The 17,209-nt window shown below is 43.0% G+C and overlaps 1 protein-coding gene across 2 annotated transcripts in view; it reads right to left on the reverse strand.

Annotated features, from left to right (window-relative positions):
• Positions 1-6,007: 6,007 nt before the first annotated feature.
• net1 (neuroepithelial cell transforming 1) overlaps positions 6,008-17,209 on the reverse strand; it is a 30,226-nt gene continuing 19,024 nt past the window's right edge. The window contains exons 1-9 of one of the 2 annotated variants that reach the window (XM_020099964.2): positions 13,021-13,351; positions 10,167-10,274; positions 9,886-10,050; positions 9,343-9,405; positions 8,934-9,107; positions 8,567-8,824; positions 8,304-8,474; positions 7,856-8,042; positions 6,008-7,745 (exon numbers count right to left, since the gene is read on the reverse strand). In XM_020099964.2, the coding sequence (XP_019955523.1) occupies positions 7,303-7,745; positions 7,856-8,042; positions 8,304-8,474; positions 8,567-8,824; positions 8,934-9,107; positions 9,343-9,405; positions 9,886-10,050; positions 10,167-10,274; positions 13,021-13,113 (1,662 nt within the window). In that variant the 5' untranslated portion in view covers positions 13,114-13,351 and the 3' untranslated portion in view covers positions 6,008-7,302. Of the gene's footprint in view, positions 7,746-7,855; positions 8,043-8,303; positions 8,475-8,566; positions 8,825-8,933; positions 9,108-9,342; positions 9,406-9,885; positions 10,051-10,166; positions 10,275-13,020; positions 13,352-17,209 lie in introns of those variants that run through there. The other variant, XM_020099962.2, reaches the window with a different exon arrangement.

Here is a 17,209-nt window from a genome sequence, read left to right on the forward strand (position 1 = left end):
AGAAAGGAGGCATGTTGGTAACAAGGACTCGGTGCAGACTGCGATATACCAACATTCTCAGGTTTCTTCTGGCTCAACAAACTCAGCCAATCTTTTTTTTTTTTTTTTTTTAATACTTGGAGGCTTGGACAGGGACGAGAACACAAAACAATCCAGTGACAGAGTTGAAAACAAAGCTCTCTCCTGGCATTCATACCTGACAGGCTGAGTCAGTGCTGGGAGGCAAGCACGGAGGCTGCCAAGCGCCTATTTTAGACGATGCCTAATCTGTTTGTGAATGCATGATATGTGGAGCAGATTGCTGTTTGATAGCTCTTGTGACAAAGGGGGAAAACTAAATTAAAGCAAGCGGCATACCTCCCATATTTAACCTGCGTGTGCTTTCACTCAAAGTGCTGCAATATGGAAAAATGCATCTCGCTGGGTTTGATTACTATCTCTTTTTTATAAGTTATTATACCACTCTTGGCACGCCACGCGCCCTTAAAGCAAAGCTGCTGTCCGCCGCATCTTACCTCAGCCAATGTCAGCACATAAGGGGCGATTACTCACTCCCACAGACTCACAACACAGCAACACAGGGAAAGTTTGGCATTGCTGACGTCCAAGTAAAACGACCATTAGCTCAGAGCGAGACGTCACTGTCTCATATCTGCAAAGCCCTGGGCCTCTGCAAGAGGAAATGAAAGAAACTTTGAACCTCCTCTGACAACAAAAAGTAATATCTCGGAGGATAAGTACCATTTCACTGAATATCACACACACTTGTTGACATTTGTTTCACATTTTCTTTCATCTGGAGCACCAGCTTATATAAATGCCTCAGATCGGTATTGGGAGTGATCCTGGCATATTTTAATGGATCAGTAGTATCTCTGCTGCTAATCAAAATTTGATCTTCTGTGTATACCCTTCAGATCCTGCTGTGTTTTGTCCACCTCAGTCTGCTCATGTTGAAGCTCCTCTCTTCAACATTATTGCACCCTGCTGCATGAGCCAGTGTAAATCAGAGTTTGCAAATAACTGAGTCAGAACATCCTCTGTGTGTTCTCCTGGTTTCGAGTGGAACCATGTGCGTTATTATGTCTGGGTCGCAGCACAATCTGCTGGGCCCTGGTTAAACCATGAAACCCATGGAGGGCACACTTTGAATAAGTTGCAAGTATAAAGTTTAACACGTGTGAGAGAAGAGGAAAAAAAACAAACAGGATCTCCTGCAACAGCTCGCTCTGTGTTTGTGATATGAAATATTATCTGGAGGAGTTTAGACGCTGACAGTGGAAAAACACAGATTCAAGCTCCAACGATAATAATCATTAGAAGAGCAGTGTAGGAAATTAGCATTTAATAAATGACTGGCCATTTGCTGCACTGAGGAAAGGGTCAAATGGAGTTAAATTCCAGACTGACCAACAAAGCAACGTGGACCTGTGGTGCTCTTTGTACTATAGCTACTCCTATTTTAAAATTATACAGTTCCATAACTACTTCTCCAGAGACTCAGTCTCCTCAGTGCAGCTGCTCGTTGTTTATAATGAGAATTTAATGATAACATGTTTCATAACCAAACAAATGAAGCCAATAACATTTTCTATGGGAAAAATAATCAGGACTTTCATCTCTGGAACATTTGTGGCATAATCCTGCTCGTTTGATGAGGGTTTGATTTTTTTGTGCATCATAACAGTGTAATATAATAATAATGAGATAGAGAGTATTAAAAGGGAACTTTGGTTAGAGAACATGGTTACAAGCCACCGCTTCCAGCCCCTCTTGTTTTATGTAAAACGTGCCTGCAGGGAAACACCTCCACCATCCTTGTGAATTAGGTGAATGTTTGAGTGAGCCGTTAATTGTTGTTCAAGGTTTTTTCTTTCCCACCCTCACTTGTCATCTCCTCAGGCAAAAAGGATCCTCGAGACAAGGAGTTATTTATCAGAGAGATAAAGAAACACGTTGAGCTGACAGCTCCTCTCGGAAGTGTGTCGACTGAACATGCTGCCGCTCTGTCAGGACGAGCAGACCAGAGGGTATTTTGACACAAACACGAAGTCCAGGTTTTGATGGAGGAGTTCTTTGAACCCGTTTGACCTGCAGTCTTCTGAGGCTGCCTGCGAGCGCTTCGCTGCTCGGATTGAGTCGTGTGCTTATTGTGTTATTGGTTGTGGGTGTGGATTTTGTGAACTGATCTACAGCTCTCATATCCGGGGAGTTTCCAGTGCCTCCCAGCAGCGTCTAATAAAGGAGATGTTGTTGCATTCATGTGAAACAAAAGCAGAAGAAGAAACAGAAGTTATCTGGTGAGGCTGTGCGTGTCAGCATGATAATCTCACAGACAAACTCTGTGTTATATTATATCCACTCTGTGTGGGGCTGAGTTGACCTTTTTACCATGCACGAGCCACGAGTGGGTAACTCCATCGCCCACATGGTGCACCAGAACTGACAGGCTGCTGTGTCCTGTTGTCCATAAGATATGCTGCACACATCATGCACACACGTTTGTGCTGGGAAAACACTTCTTGCATGTTGACGTTTTTGGCGACGTTTTCCTAATCTGGTGAGGAGCTTAATGTTGTGTTCACACCAAACACCAAGTGAATGAGACTACATACAGAGTCAATGCAAAATAGATGCAAATTTTGTGACACAAAGATGCAAAGTTAGTTCCATTTGCTTTAGTTGCTCTGGTTGAAATGTTTGTACTCGAGCAAATTGATTTAACCCAGTGGAGACAGGTCCTGGCACAAGCCCGAGCTAGCAGGCGATCAAACTGGCCACTGGTCGGGTTAAGCATTATCAAACAATTTACCATCATCAAATTAAGTTTTAGTTTAAATTACAGTGAATCAAACGGTTCATTTCTTTCAGCAGAAATGAACAGTGACATCATCAGCTCCTTGTCACATTTTCTGATTTCCAGTCTTAGGTGTCACTTCCATGTAATGGTAATAGTGTCTGAGTCAGACCGGTCTGGGAAGTTTCTGCTTCCCCTTTGTCGATCTAATCCTGCGTGTAGAATCTTTAGTTGCCATCAGGGCGAGTTTGTGGAATTTTTTTAGTGGAGGAAGCTTAGTGTGAAACGATGACAGCGACGACCTACTGACAGGAAGTCTGACTGTCTGTGTCCGTCAATAATCCAGCTCACAGGTCTGTCAGTGAGCGGCTGGCGTTCAGCTACAGAGGACAGAGGTTCCTGATGGGTTTGTGTCTTGGCTGGTTCTCAGCTGCTGATGTTAGAGAGAGTTATGGTTATAAGCTGCTTTGTAATGTGGCAGCAGCTACATATGGTTTGATTCAACTGGGGTAAACTTACACAATGGTTCCTGTTCAGGGACACTGAGACAAGGACAGATTCGTACAGAGCCCCCCTCAGGGTCAGTGCCCATGGTTTTTAATTCAAATCAGCATGGACTTCAAATGCATTGGATGAATTGCAGATTTGCAAACCAAGAGTACAGAGTTACACATGGCTCTTCTCTTTTCTGAATCCTTACTTCCAATCATCTTTCTGCCTGTTCTCCTTGAACCAATCGCTTGTTGGATGTTGCCCATGAAACATCTCTTTGATGCTGCTTTGATGACTGATTGATTGATAGACCAGTCAGTGTTGAGTTGGTGCATTGCAATCATTTTTTTATATATTTGGATTGAGCAATGAAATGAGTGGGATCAGGATTACCATTAGGACTGACCCTGTCTATGGCCTGTTGTCTTAAATATTGGAACAAGAAGTCCTCATTCTGATTTATACAAGTTAACTGGATAGAAATATAATGATTCATATGTTTCTGTCTTCCCATTTATCTCAGACAAACTGGATTTTCTTGTTATGCACCGAGACCTTGAATCTTTGTCTGGAAACGCTGCGTTCTCATCATAGATTCAAACATCTCATTCAAAAAAATGTTTGGAGATTTATGCGAATGTTTTTCTCATTTTTCTCACGGTGCCATTTTGTCCAAGTATCATGTTAAAGAGATCATGTATCTGCGTGGTTAACGAAATTGATCAAAACAGATTCCATTTTCCATTAATCAGATTTACTCCAAGGATAATTCTGTTTCTATAACTTGGATCTTACTCTGTTTTAACATTTCAGCCTTCATTAGCAGCAGGAGGCAGTTGAGACAGACAGGAAACATGGGGAGGAGAGGCGGGATGTGGATTGTGAGGCGGGTATTCATCCTGTATGGATGTATTTCCAAGGGATAATGGGGCTTAATCACAGGGTATGAGTCTGTACCACTTGGCTATCAGGAGGACCAAACTTCGAATGTACTTTTGCGGTTTTGGACACTTTTTCAATAAAAATAACGACGTCTGCATTCGGTTATTGGCTGAAATGTGGGAGCGCAGTGAAATCACTGAGAAGAAGAGTAATGGAGAGAAATGAGAAGTCAGAGCGACGACGAACAGCCGAGTCAGTCTCACTTTTTTGTAACAGGGAACAAAGATGTAAGAACATTTTATTGTGCACGTCAGTTTACCTATCATATTGTATTGTGGCCTTTTGTGCTGTTTTCCAAGCATTTAGGCCGACTCACTTTTAGTTTTTAATCCAACAATGGGGCTAGATCAAGCTAAACTGTTAGCTGGCCTGCTCCTGTTTCTTTTTGGACCTACAGTATTTCCTTGCTGTATGACATCGTACAAGTAAAGAGCAAGCATTTTCATGTCCAGTTTAACAAGGAGGCAATCTATACCCATTCCCACGATCCAATACCACTTCAGACTGGATCACAGGAGTGGAGGAGCCAATAAGAATACTAATAAAGGGAAATAATGAGAATAATGGTACAAATGAACTGTCACAAAAAAAACAAACGAAAAAAAAAAGGCTACATCCAGGCTGATAGATCTGATTACTGAAGGTCCCTGGTCTAAAAGTCATAAACCATACATAACACCACTCATCAAAAGAGCCTCTGATTGTGAAGTTTTTCAAATTCAAGAGTCAGTAAATTATTACCCACAGTTCTCCTGCAGTCGCTTCTGGATTCACTTCCAAATAAAACGTTTTAACTCACGCCACAAGCAGTATGCTTATCTGACTGCTTATGATTTGTGTCCTACGTGACTTTGTTGTAACCGAGTCAGCATGTTCCCAGATCTCAGCAACAGGGACAGTAATGTTCTAAAAACTGAAAGAAAAGTAAAACCACATAGTTGTAATAAACAGGGATTTACTTGGACTCTCCTGAAAAAAACATTATCGTTAAAGTTTAACAAGGATACAGCAAAAATGACACCTATAACTGCCATTAACTAACGTTAAGTACAGTGGCTTCTATGGTAAAACGTTTTATACACTGTTCACACTCGCTGGTGTCCGACGTACGTCACAGGCTGTGATACTTTGCTGCCCACATTCATTTCATTAAGTGTAACGTTGGTACTTGTTCAACTTCTATTAAAGTTGCCTGACTGTGTGGGGAGCATGAGCCAATGTTTGGAGAATGCTCTCAGACCCAACACACTTAATAAGATTGTGGCTGGGTTCTGCCCAGCAGACAAATTAAAAAGGGAGAAAATCTGCTTCACTATGACTAAATGCTTAATGTGTTGATTTTAAACTGCTCACTCGTTGAAAAGAGGCTCTGTCAGTTTACGTTCTGTCTGGTAATCACTTCATCCATTTTGCATCATCACCAAACTACAGTCAAGTGTGAACCAGCTCTTTCTACTCAGATGTGTTTACTCAAATGCTTCACAGGCTCTTGTGAAACCATGTGTCAAGTCTTTTGTAATGGAGATCATGAGGCCTTTTCTCGAACAGACATTTTATTTAGTTATAATAATCCTGGAGGGACCAGGCAGGGATGTCACTGAAAAAAAAAAAGCAAATCCTGACTAATTCTTACATTGCAAATGTTTCTCTTGGCGCCTCCATGTTTAGTTAGGAGTTAAGCAGTCATACATCATGGGTATCTCCTTTCACCCTTCAGTCGGGGCACCACATTTCTCAAAATGTTAAGTCAGAGCGAAGAAGACACAAAGCCAAAGGTTCAGATGCAAATCTTACACAGACTTTTATTGTTCTTTTATTAAATACAGTTTGAGGCAAGCAAATTGCCTCCTTTCTTTCTTTCTTTGTTCAACCTTATTGACAACATCTTGTGCACATACGAAAACCTTCTTTTTCATCTCTCTTCCCCTACTTACTTTTTCCACTTGAGTTTTACCATCTATCATCCATCTAAGAGCAAGATAACACATCTCGCACCGATCTTTCTTCTTCCAAAACATAACTTTATCCATCTCGTCTTTACCTCATCTCTTCAGCCTTCAGACAACATTCATCTACCTTCACTGCCAAGTCCTTTACAAGTTTACCCGTCCCGTCCCTTACGACAGGTTACTACATCATTGCTGCCTCAACAGGTGTGAGCAGTGCCCACAACTCCAGCTCCATGCAAGACGCTACACTGAAAAGTTTCATTCTGAAAAGTCAGCTTTTTAAAAAAAACCAACATGGCTCAGTTCAAAAAATGTAATTCAATAACTCCTCCTCTCACCTCTGACGTGATGTCAACATCTGATTTTTATTTTAATCATAGTGTCGTCTCTCTTCTAACAGTGAGAAAATGAAATCTCATATGTTAGGGATTTAAGTTAATGCCTCTGACTACAGTATATGAAAAAATAAAAAGTGTTTGGGTCCAAACATCTGTCATTTAAGGAATGTATAAAAATAAGATCTTCTCGTTAATCTAAAAATCAGACTTTTACAGAGTACGTTGTAGATTTGTGTAGTACATCTCTTCTATTTGGGGATTCTCTTTTCTTGCTTTATGAACATGCTCAAAATTTCAAATAACTTCATCTAAAAGCTAAAACAGTGCTGCTTTATGATATCTAAAAAAAAAATAATACTATAATTAATTTTAGAATATAAAAATGTAAAACTTTCATTAACTCCCCAAAAACGGTCTAAAATAATGTTTAAATATCAAATTAAGAGTAAACAGGATTTGATGCACCACCTCTATCTTCAAGAAACCCACTCATGACACAGATTCATGTGTGAAATGTGTGCTTGCTTCTTGTCGTGCTTCCCTTTTTAAAGCTGTTGGAATTCGTGCACGTCTCTGCAGAATACTGTGTCTCTGTGGGACGCGCTTGGAAGCAGGGGTGAGGTAAATAGCTGCCAAAGAGGACAGTAACACAGAACACTGTTGTAATAATACACACACACGCACATAAATACAAGTCCCACGCTTCTCTGCGCTGTTTTTTAACAGTTATGTACAGAAAAGTAAATGTCCGTCCTGGAGTCCATTGTCTCCTGCCAACTGGAGTTCAAACCATGGTCTCTTTTCTCTTCCCTAAAGAACACAGAGACTTCTTGTCCTTTTTGGTTTTGAGTGATGTGGACGAGGAAAGTGGGGACAACGAAGAGGTTGAGGATGAAGAGGAGGAGCAAGATGAAGGGGATGTCAGGGTGGGGCTGGGCGTTGTGTTGTTGCATGGCGAGCTGGGGGCTGACTGAGAAGTCAGCTGCAGGCAGTTCTCGTCTGCTTCCTCCATGTGGATGATGGCCGAAACGGAGGAGGGGCGGCGCCTGGAGCGGGTGGCACTCATCGGCGGGCTGGGTGTAGTGGGCTCATTGAAGGGCCGGTGGACGGAAATGGCGCTGCGGAGGCAGTTGAGCCACTGCTGCTTGTGGAAGACGTCGTTGACTTGCAGCGTGTGGGACTGCGCCTGGCTCGGGTCTTGAGAGCGCACTCTGAAAATGTTCTTAGCTATTAAAAAAAGGGAAAAATATGAAATTAGTTATTTTATTTATTTGACAGGAGACCAAAAGCTACAGTAACAGCCACAAATACGTCAATGTTGGACACAAGCCTTTTACCTTTGTCGGCATTGCTGAAAGCGCCTCTGAAGGAGCCGCCCATTCTGACGTCTCCGTCCTGCAGGTCCTCCAGCACCAGGTCCTGCACTGGAATTGGCTGTCTGTAAACCTGGAAACACTGGCGTTCATTCCTGGTGACGGGCCGGGTGAGAATCAGCAGTTCAGTAAACAGGAACACGTAGAGCTTCTGAAAGGACAAACAGAAACAGAATAAACATTAAAACCAGAACAGTGATATTTCAAATAACCACCAACAAAGGTTTCTGGAAGATGTTATCAAAGCTCATGCTTGTGTGGTTAGATCACAGGTTGGTTGGGGGATCAGCAGAGCAGGCAGTTACAGCCTGACTACTTTATAAGGGGTGCGAAGCTTGTGTTGATGTGTGAAGAGGCAGCCAAATGAGCAATGTGTTGTTGAGAGGGAAGTATGTGTGTGAGTTTTGCTCACCGTGCCGCTCTTGTTACGTAGCTCCCCGTGACACAGCAGGCTCTTGCACTGCTCGATGCGAGGGTCCTTCTGTCTGTCGTCCAGATATTCCAGCTTGTCGATGTAGTACTGGCACTCAGACTCTCCCTTCTTCATGTTGATGTCAGACAGAACGCCCTGAATGATGGTAATCTGAGAACAAAGACGAATGACATTACTACCTTGCGACACATTTTGAGATGAACCATCAAAAGATAGTTGGTTCCTTTTTGTTGTCTACTTACTGCTTCCTCCAGGCTGCCAACATCTGGATGCTCTGGTGGAGTGTGTCTCAGTATCTCTTTGAGCAGCAGTGGGTACTTGACCAGGCGGGAGCGTGGAATGTCCAGAAAGCTCCACAGGTCCAGCTTCCTGCTGAAGGGTGACTCAAGGCACCGCTGCAGGAAGTCCTGCACTCGTCTGTCCTGCTTCTTCTGGTCCAGCAGCGCCTTGGCTGCCAGCTGGTTGCTGCAGTAGTCTTTGTAGGCGTTTAGCCTGGGCAGCTGCAGAGGAAAAGTGGGGGGGAACGTTAACTAAATGCTGGCTTTATTTAAAAAACAGAATATCAACAGAATCATAGAGTTACTGATGACTCTTCGAAAGAACACTTACCCAGCTAATAACAATCTGTCCGATCTGGCCCACAGTTCCGTCTGGCCCTGTTGCTTTGGAGAGCTGGGACAGCAGATCCTCATGCAGTGGGATGTAGGCATCTAGGTTGCCGAAGATGTGAGTGAGCTCCTCCTCTGACATAATGGAGAGCTTCAGCATTGGGTCATGGTACGCCTGTTGGTGGGAGCAGAGTGAAAATAGTCAAATAACAATATTCCAGCAGGCCAAGAGGGAGTGGATACTATTAATAGCTTAGTGAAGAGCTTTTAGGGTACAACAGAAAGACAGAAAAATAAGTCTTGTCTTTTTATAGTTCCTGGCTTGGCTGTGTGGAAGGCCTGCCAGACTTTGATTTAATCTGCTTGCTTTATATGTACTCCCTATGCCTCGGAGGTTTAAAAGTACAAACCTTGCGTGCGAGCTGCAGGTCCTCAATCAGGTCCTGTTCACCACGAGACAGCTCAAATATAGCCTAAGGAAGAGGAGGCAAAAAAGACACCTTATTAGCAAAGCACATGAATCAGGATGTTACATGATTGTTAGAGACAGTTATTTGACTATATTTAAAACTGCAGTGATGCCAAATGACTGGGGTCAACTTCTCTGGCTGCTATCTACCTCTCCTTGGTCACTGTGTACAAGACTGTGCACAGTCTGACAGTTGGCTAAGATATCTCGCATGTGCAGGACAAATGGGGGGGTTGGTGCTGGGATATAGACTAGGAAATGATCCCTGGACTGCTTTTGCCCCCATTTAGACTATTTGAAACAAATACTACAGAGATTTGTGAAACCAGTCTTTAAATTAGGGCAGTGTTTTACTGATGTCTGGATTTCTGACTTACCATACTTGTCTGGCTAGAACTGCACTTTTCCATTTGGTTTCCTAACCACGTTCTACCCTTAACTTGCCATTTCTACTGTAATTAACTGTCTTAGAGCTGATTCTCACCTCCTGCCGTTTGATTTCTTTTGTGGACAGAGTTCCCTTCTGGTGGACGTCTAGTGTCTCCGACCACAGCGTACTGTTCCTCCTTTTAGGCGGTGTGGGGGCCGCTGCCTTGCTGCAAGGCTTCTGGGGCACACCCGGCGACTTGCCATCACCTCGGAATGAGGCCTGTAGATGGAAAAGAGGGTGCCCCAGATGTCAGACATGTTGCAAATGGAAACCAAGTTGTTCGGTGCGACATGTAAAACAGCAAAGTCCGTTGGCAGAGAGTCACGGTGAATTACCTGGATGGTTTGGCCGAAGCGCCGGACGGCCCCATTCTTCCCCGGGGAGATGAGGTTGGCTAGCGACGTCACCCTGCCGAGAGGTCGGACACGCTTGTTACTGGGTTCCTGCAGAAGCAAGAGAAAATGGAAGGAGAGATTAGAATTTATCGTATCCTGTGTCAATGAAAGGAAAGAATTGTTTAGTAATGCTTGGTGTGAAATTTTCACCGATGCCTCAGTAGTAAGCCCATACGCTCTCTTGTGACTTCCTTGTGACAGAGCACATCCAGTCATTAATAATCATAATTGACTTCACACGCTTCTTTGGTTCGAGGTTGAGCAGCAACCAGACAGACTGGCGGACCAGCAGACAGACAAAGACACAGAGTCGGAGGAAGCAGCTCCAGCAGCTGTTGGCTCCATCATATGAAGTGTCTTGAGCCAGACCAGCCCACAGAGCACAAAGACCCTCACTGACTTGCTGATCTGGAGGGGAAGGGGGTCTGGTGGAATGGCAGGAATGCACAAGACCCAGCTCTCAGCTGTTGAACACCCCCCCCACACAGATGCACTGCTACTATCTGGTCTTACAACAGCTACAGTCCCAGTTGAGAATGGAGCTTTTCCACCATTGAAACAGTGTAAGATAAATGCTTGCTGATTGCTCTAACTCTTTGACTACCTTTCCCAGGAAGATTAAGTGGAACGTGAGAGAATGGCCGTGTTGTCAGAGCTGTTCAGTAAAACAGACCAGCCATGTGAGGCACCAGCAGACAGAGAATCTGTTTTCACCTTTCTCAAGTGTTTACATAGTGTGGCGTTGCAGGGGGTGCACGGCGGTGTTTATAGCTGCAAGTCGAGACAAGCTCTTCACAGAGCTTTGCGTGAGAGCAGCACTACACCTGGGCCAGGTGAGCCCCCCAACTCCTCCCCTCAGCCAGCCCTGAGTTTGGGAGAAAGGAGAGAGGTACTTGGCCTTGTGCCAACAACAACAGACCACAGGAATCAAAGAGCTGTAGATCTGAGGTAATGATGCTGGCCCACAGAGCCTCTTCAAAGACATGACAAGATGAGACAGTCACAACCATAATTGGCATTACCAAAGTTTGCACTCCCCACAGAACAGTTTACTTTTTCACAAACTATACACTAATGAAGCCCTGCTCTTTGAAATTGAGTGCGGCACTCCAGCAGTTGCCTGCTTCTCCTGACTCAGGCCAAATGAGATTTTGCCTTGGCTCAGCGAATCTGGAGAACAGAGCAGTCATTGAGGCTCCAGGCCCTGCAGACACAGCTGTGGAACAGATACACTTAATTCTGGCGTGGCCTGAGTGCTGTTGAGGCTGTGGTTGAGTCACAGTGTGCTGTGGCCTGGCCAGGGTCTCCACATTAGATCAGATCGGAACAGCCAGACACCCCTCCGGAGCTCAGCAAGCCCTCTAGTGGCAGGGGCCAGCAAAAAAGACAGCTTTGACTGACATACATGGAAGGCCAGAATCTTTTGACTTATCTGTAGAAATCAGATTTCCCTGCCTGTAATCTGTGACCTCCTTTAATATCTACAGAAAAAGAAAACAAGTAAAAAAGTTGGAGGAGGATGGGGGTTCCTAAAGTCAATATTGGAAAAGTGTGTTGGCCATTATGCGCTTCCTGTCTGTTTGAGACTGGCCCCAGAATAACAAAAGACCACTAAACCCTCTCATTGTGAATCAGTTGTAAAGTGAAACAGTGCAGACAGGGAAAGTTGCTATTCCTGGCAGTTTGTCCCAGGAATTAAAGTGAGTCTAGCTAACTTTAAAAAAAAGAAAACAGATGGAGCCAGGGTTTGTGCTACTGCTTTGAGTTACTTTTATCAGTGAAACAATGATCCTCCAGACATGCATGTGTGTGTGCTCCTTTAACTCTTCATCGAAGATAGCAACTTCATAAACATCATCCTGTGCTTTCTCTTTGATATAACCTAATGTATGCTATGAGCTTAACCCCCAGATGTGTCCCTGTGATTAAAGCACAGCTTGAGCTAAGAACAGAACAGCCTGACCATAAATGAAAGAGTTGAGGTCAGCACACGGAAAGAAAGAAAAAACCTTGCACAAGGCTAAAAAGCGTCTCAATTGTACAATTCTGTGAAAACGAGATTCATTTCATGAATTTACCACAGACTTCCCCTTTATCATGTGGTTCACTGTAAGGGAAGCCACAGCATCCCAAATTGTCTGCAGAAAGGGAACTATGCAGATCTTAAAAGGGGAAGGCAGCAGCTGTAGTGACTTCTCAGCAAAGTGGCCCCACCTGAGTTTCAACACCTGTGTCCCTTTAGTAGCTGAAGGAATGCTCTCAGACTGCTGAGCTGAATTCACATCAAAGACCTTTAACTTCGGAGTCAGAGGTCAAAAAGCAAAGTATTTCTAGAAGGGACTAAGTTAAATGGATGCAAGGTTGTTGACTGAGTATTCACCCCCTGTAGCTTTGTTCTTTGCAAAACCTTAAGTCTGCAGACAACCTGATCTCTGTGTATTGCAACAAGACTGAGCAGCCGGGTGGAGGCAGTTAACTGTTTAAAACTTCCTTCAGGTACATTGTGATCCAATGATTAACTTTTCCAGATTAGGTATTATCTCATGCAGAGTTTTAAGTGCCTCAGAACAAAGTTCAAAGTCTCATCTCACAGGCACGGGGCAGTTCAGAGCACACACAGCACACCCAACTAAGATAAAAACAGGGTAAGGTACTGATTCACTCACAGCCTGACACATAACACAAAGATATGACTTCATCTAAAAGAAACTCCAGTCCAACATGTACTGAGGAGACACCGGTAGCAGCTAAGCAAAGTAGAAGCACAACTATCATGTGCATTTGCGGAACTCACCTCTAACTCTTTGTTGGCTTGGTTCTGGTAGTCTATCACTTGCAGAGTCCGTTTGATAGGCACCAAGCTACCCAGTTCATCGTAAGCCACCATAGCTTTCAGTAAAAACACAATATCCTTTTTTTAATCCTCGCGGGGTCAGCTCCAAGTAATCCACATTAGAGAAAAAAAATGATGATGACAATCAAGGGTTGTGTGAAAGGACAAAAAACTTAAATAAATAAGCTTTTCTCCTATTCGTTGTTTTCTTCTTTCCTCAGGGGATCAAGCTTTCTGAAAGCTCCCCTCTCACACACACATACACTTTCTAAACTTTGGTCTGAGGTGTACTGAGGGGGAGAGGGCTTTATACCAGAAAGTCAGACAGGGAGGAGCCTCTGCTCAGCCCCTGTGGCTGTACATGAGGCGGGACTGCACGGGTTTACTTGGAAGTGAGCACAGGCTGCCTGTACGCTGTGTTGATCCAGCCACAGTAGTGAGAATTATTAAGATCACAGGTAATGTTCAGACATACTGAGTTGACACAAACAACTCAGATGAGGTCAAGGGAAAGTCGCAAGAAAACTGAACCTTGTCTAACATAATACGGGTTATTCTTCAGGAAAATTACCTGCAGTAAAGCCAGCCAAAGAATTAGTGAGTTCTGTATACATTTGCATATTTGATACTATCAAAAGCTAATACTTTTTTGCCCGTTACTTGTTTTACATAAACATATGAGAGTGATAGTACTGCCAATAATCCCTCGCATGAAGAAATTAAATATATGCTACTGATGCTGCAATTGATCAGATTTAACTCTTAAAGGCAAGAGGAAGAGAAAAATATAGATTAGCACTTCTTAACAGGTTCATTAAAGTCAATGTAACTGGAAATTGTTATAGTTAAAGAATATTAACATAGATTAAAGAATATTAAGTCATTTATCAAGATAAGATGCTAAATATTTTTGGTTCGAGCTTATAGTACAATGAAATGATACAGTGATCTGGGTGAGAGCTGCGATGGGGGTTTATTTGCTGGATGCTGCACAGCTTTTGGTGAACTGGCACTGGTAAATATTGGAAAACATTACACTGACCATGAAACATTCAGTGTAATGATCAGTGTAATCCTCATTTTTATCAGCAAAGTGTTTCAAACTATGCTGCAGCCAGGAGTCTCTGCTCTCAGTGAGAAGCAGGGTGACAGCTGTCTCATGAATGGGTCCAAAGCTGATTCAATACTCTACCATCTGACAATGCTTTATTGTGATGTTTTTAAGTCTTTTTCTTTCAAATGACTATGGATTGACAAAAATTTACATTTAAAAGGGAGGAAAATAACTACGTATTTAAATACAATCATTATAAAATGTCATTATACCCATAACGAATTTCATTTTTAGGAATTGACTGGAGGGTTTGTTACTTATAGTTGTATAATAGTTAACCTATGAATTAGACTGATTTAAGAAAACAGTCAAAATGTCAATAAGGTTCAGAAACCAGAATAATCACAGATTCAATCATGACTTTATATCCCTACATTACTGTGATCATTAGATAAGATAAGATAATCCTTTGTTAGTCCCACCGTGGGGAAATTTGATATATTACAGCAGCAAGAGTCAAAAGTAGGCATCAGTGAGTAATAATAAGTAACTTGTAACACTTAAGTGTAAGGAACTATAGTAAATATAGAAAAATAAAAAATTATATTTAAAGTGTAAAAATCAAATATTTAAAAAAAGAAAAAACCGGCACATGCTCCAGGGGAAATTCAATGCTGCGAAATTTCAGATTTTAATAGTCTAATGTTACTCACTAAAACTTAAACCATCATGCATTATTAACATTAAATACACAATAGAGAGATTCTTTTGTTTCAACTTCTACAAGGAATGGTATCAGGTGCTAAAATGTTTGAAACTAAATGACTAATTCTGGTGGATGTATTTTACATTCGTAAATTACAACGTCATTTTACTTTGGCATTTCTTGTTAGTTAGTTAAAGCAGTTTCTGTGGGGAGAAGCTCTTTTCTTCTAACAGTCATTATCAGTATCTTCAGCTCAAATGGGGGAGGTGATTCATTAGAATATCAATAGCAGGGGCACAGTTCAGACAGATGTTTAAAGTGAAACCTGTATATTGAGTGGCGTGGGGTAGGGTGCGACTAACAACCATATGTTGATTGGCCTAATAAGGGGGGGGCAGCACGTTTGCCAATTTCAGTAAAGACAAAGGTCCAAGCCGAAATCAAACCTCTGGCTCTTTTTCATGCATGTTTGCACAACCAGAGACGACTCCAGCAGACGGGCCGAGAGACAACCACACCTGGAGCATACACACCCGTGCAGCTGGTGCACAAATGCACAGCAAAAAGTGGAGGTGTTAGTTCTGGTCTGTTGAAGAGGCTGATGTGTCCTGCAAGGCAGGGTGTCTCAATGTGTGTGAATGTGTTTCAGGCAAATGGACAAACTCCAGTTCATCCTCCTGGGTCAACATGGAGGTGTGAAAAAGGACGCAGGCCTCATGCTGGTGCTGTGTGTGTGTGTGAGGGTGACAAAACACAGATGCTGTTCGAGGTGTATGGATGTTGACACCTTGTTCTTTAGGTTTGTTGACTGAGTGGTCTGGGAAGCTCATCTGCTGCAGACCAACAACACACTGAGTCTGGATTACGCCCATTGGGATTCAAAGCGGAATAGTGTGGCTTCAGCATCAAAAACAAAAAAGGGAGGATTTGGATTCAAGCGAGAAAAAGAACAGCAAAGTGTAAAACTATGCAGACTGAGGAGTCACAGGATTGAATTAAAAAATGAAATCTGTCTGTGTTTAGTCTGTCTTTACATCGAGAAGACACTGTGCAGCCAAGCTGTTACTCACACTATGGGGAGACCTAGCGCTGAATCAGCTGTACATCTGGCCCAGCCACTATAAAAACTAAAACATAACGTGGCTAGGCCTGCCTGGCCTGTTCGCCCCCTAGTCACACTGAGCTGCAGCTGGAGTGCAGCGGTGATTTACACTCCTAAACACACACAAACGCACGCACTCTCAATTGCCAATGTGAGCGCAGAGTAGGGAAGGAGGATGAGTAATGCAGTGAGTGGCCGAGTTTCACCGCTGTCTAACCTGTGCCGTGCCAGGGACAGACTGAGCTCTGAGGCCTGAGGGGACGAAGCTCAACTTAACATCCACATCAGCGGCAGTGAGCACACGACACCCAGATCCTAATTACAGCTTTGGGGAAGACACTGAGCAGGCAACAGTGGGCGAAGAAAGTCTGCCGAGTGGTTACCAACTATAACAACATGAGGACGGTGGAGGGAATGCCGCCCTCTGCTGATCAAAGTCAACAGTATCACAAAATAGGGGCGATACAGTGAATTTTTCAGATTTCAAGGTAGCAACAACTGACCTGTCAGATCCAAGTGAGACTACACGTGGACAACTTTGCAGCGTTACTTGTAATAATAGGTTTCTGGGGAGTGTGGAAGTCTGCAGGAGGGAGGAACACGATAACATTCCCTCATTGGATTTTTGATGATTGATGGGAGTGCCTTCTAAATCCTGTTTCAGACATGGAGTATGTATCACTACTGGTTTCATCTGTCTGCAACGAAAGTGATGGCTTTAGTCATCCGCACACTGTGTCTCTTGAATAAATGACGGCCACTGCTTTACACTACAGGGCTGATGAAAGAGTTGCATTGCTTATATAGTATTCTGTGAATTTTCCATTTCTTGGCATTTCTTAAATAACATACCTTTTTTTTTTTCCTGTGAGAGGAAGTGATTCCTGGGTCAAACCAAGTCAGATTGCTGTTGTGATATTAACATGCCTCCATGCCCTTTATTGTGTGATATCTCTCTTACATTAATATTAAAGGAATAGGTACTAACAATGGGATTATCAAGAGGGAGTCTCTAAAAAATGTAATTAAATTTAAAACAGTGCCAAAGTGTAAAGGAGGGAGTATATTTATCAGGCTCCCTGAGTTAGTCACAGTCGGATTAAGAGATTTTAATCAAAGAAGTTTCTGTTCTGCGGGCAGGGGCCTATAAATACCTCCATTCCTCTGCGTCTATAATTAAATAAAGATGGGGATATGCAGAAGATGTAGACTGTGATGTAATCATACAACAGCCCGCAGAAACAATGAAAACCACAATTCTCCAGCCATCCCTGGATTACTCAACAGT

This window comes from Paralichthys olivaceus, chromosome 23 (assembly GCF_024713975.1).
Source record: "Paralichthys olivaceus isolate ysfri-2021 chromosome 23, ASM2471397v2, whole genome shotgun sequence".
NCBI classification, from domain to species: Eukaryota; Metazoa; Chordata; class Actinopteri; order Pleuronectiformes; family Paralichthyidae; genus Paralichthys; species Paralichthys olivaceus.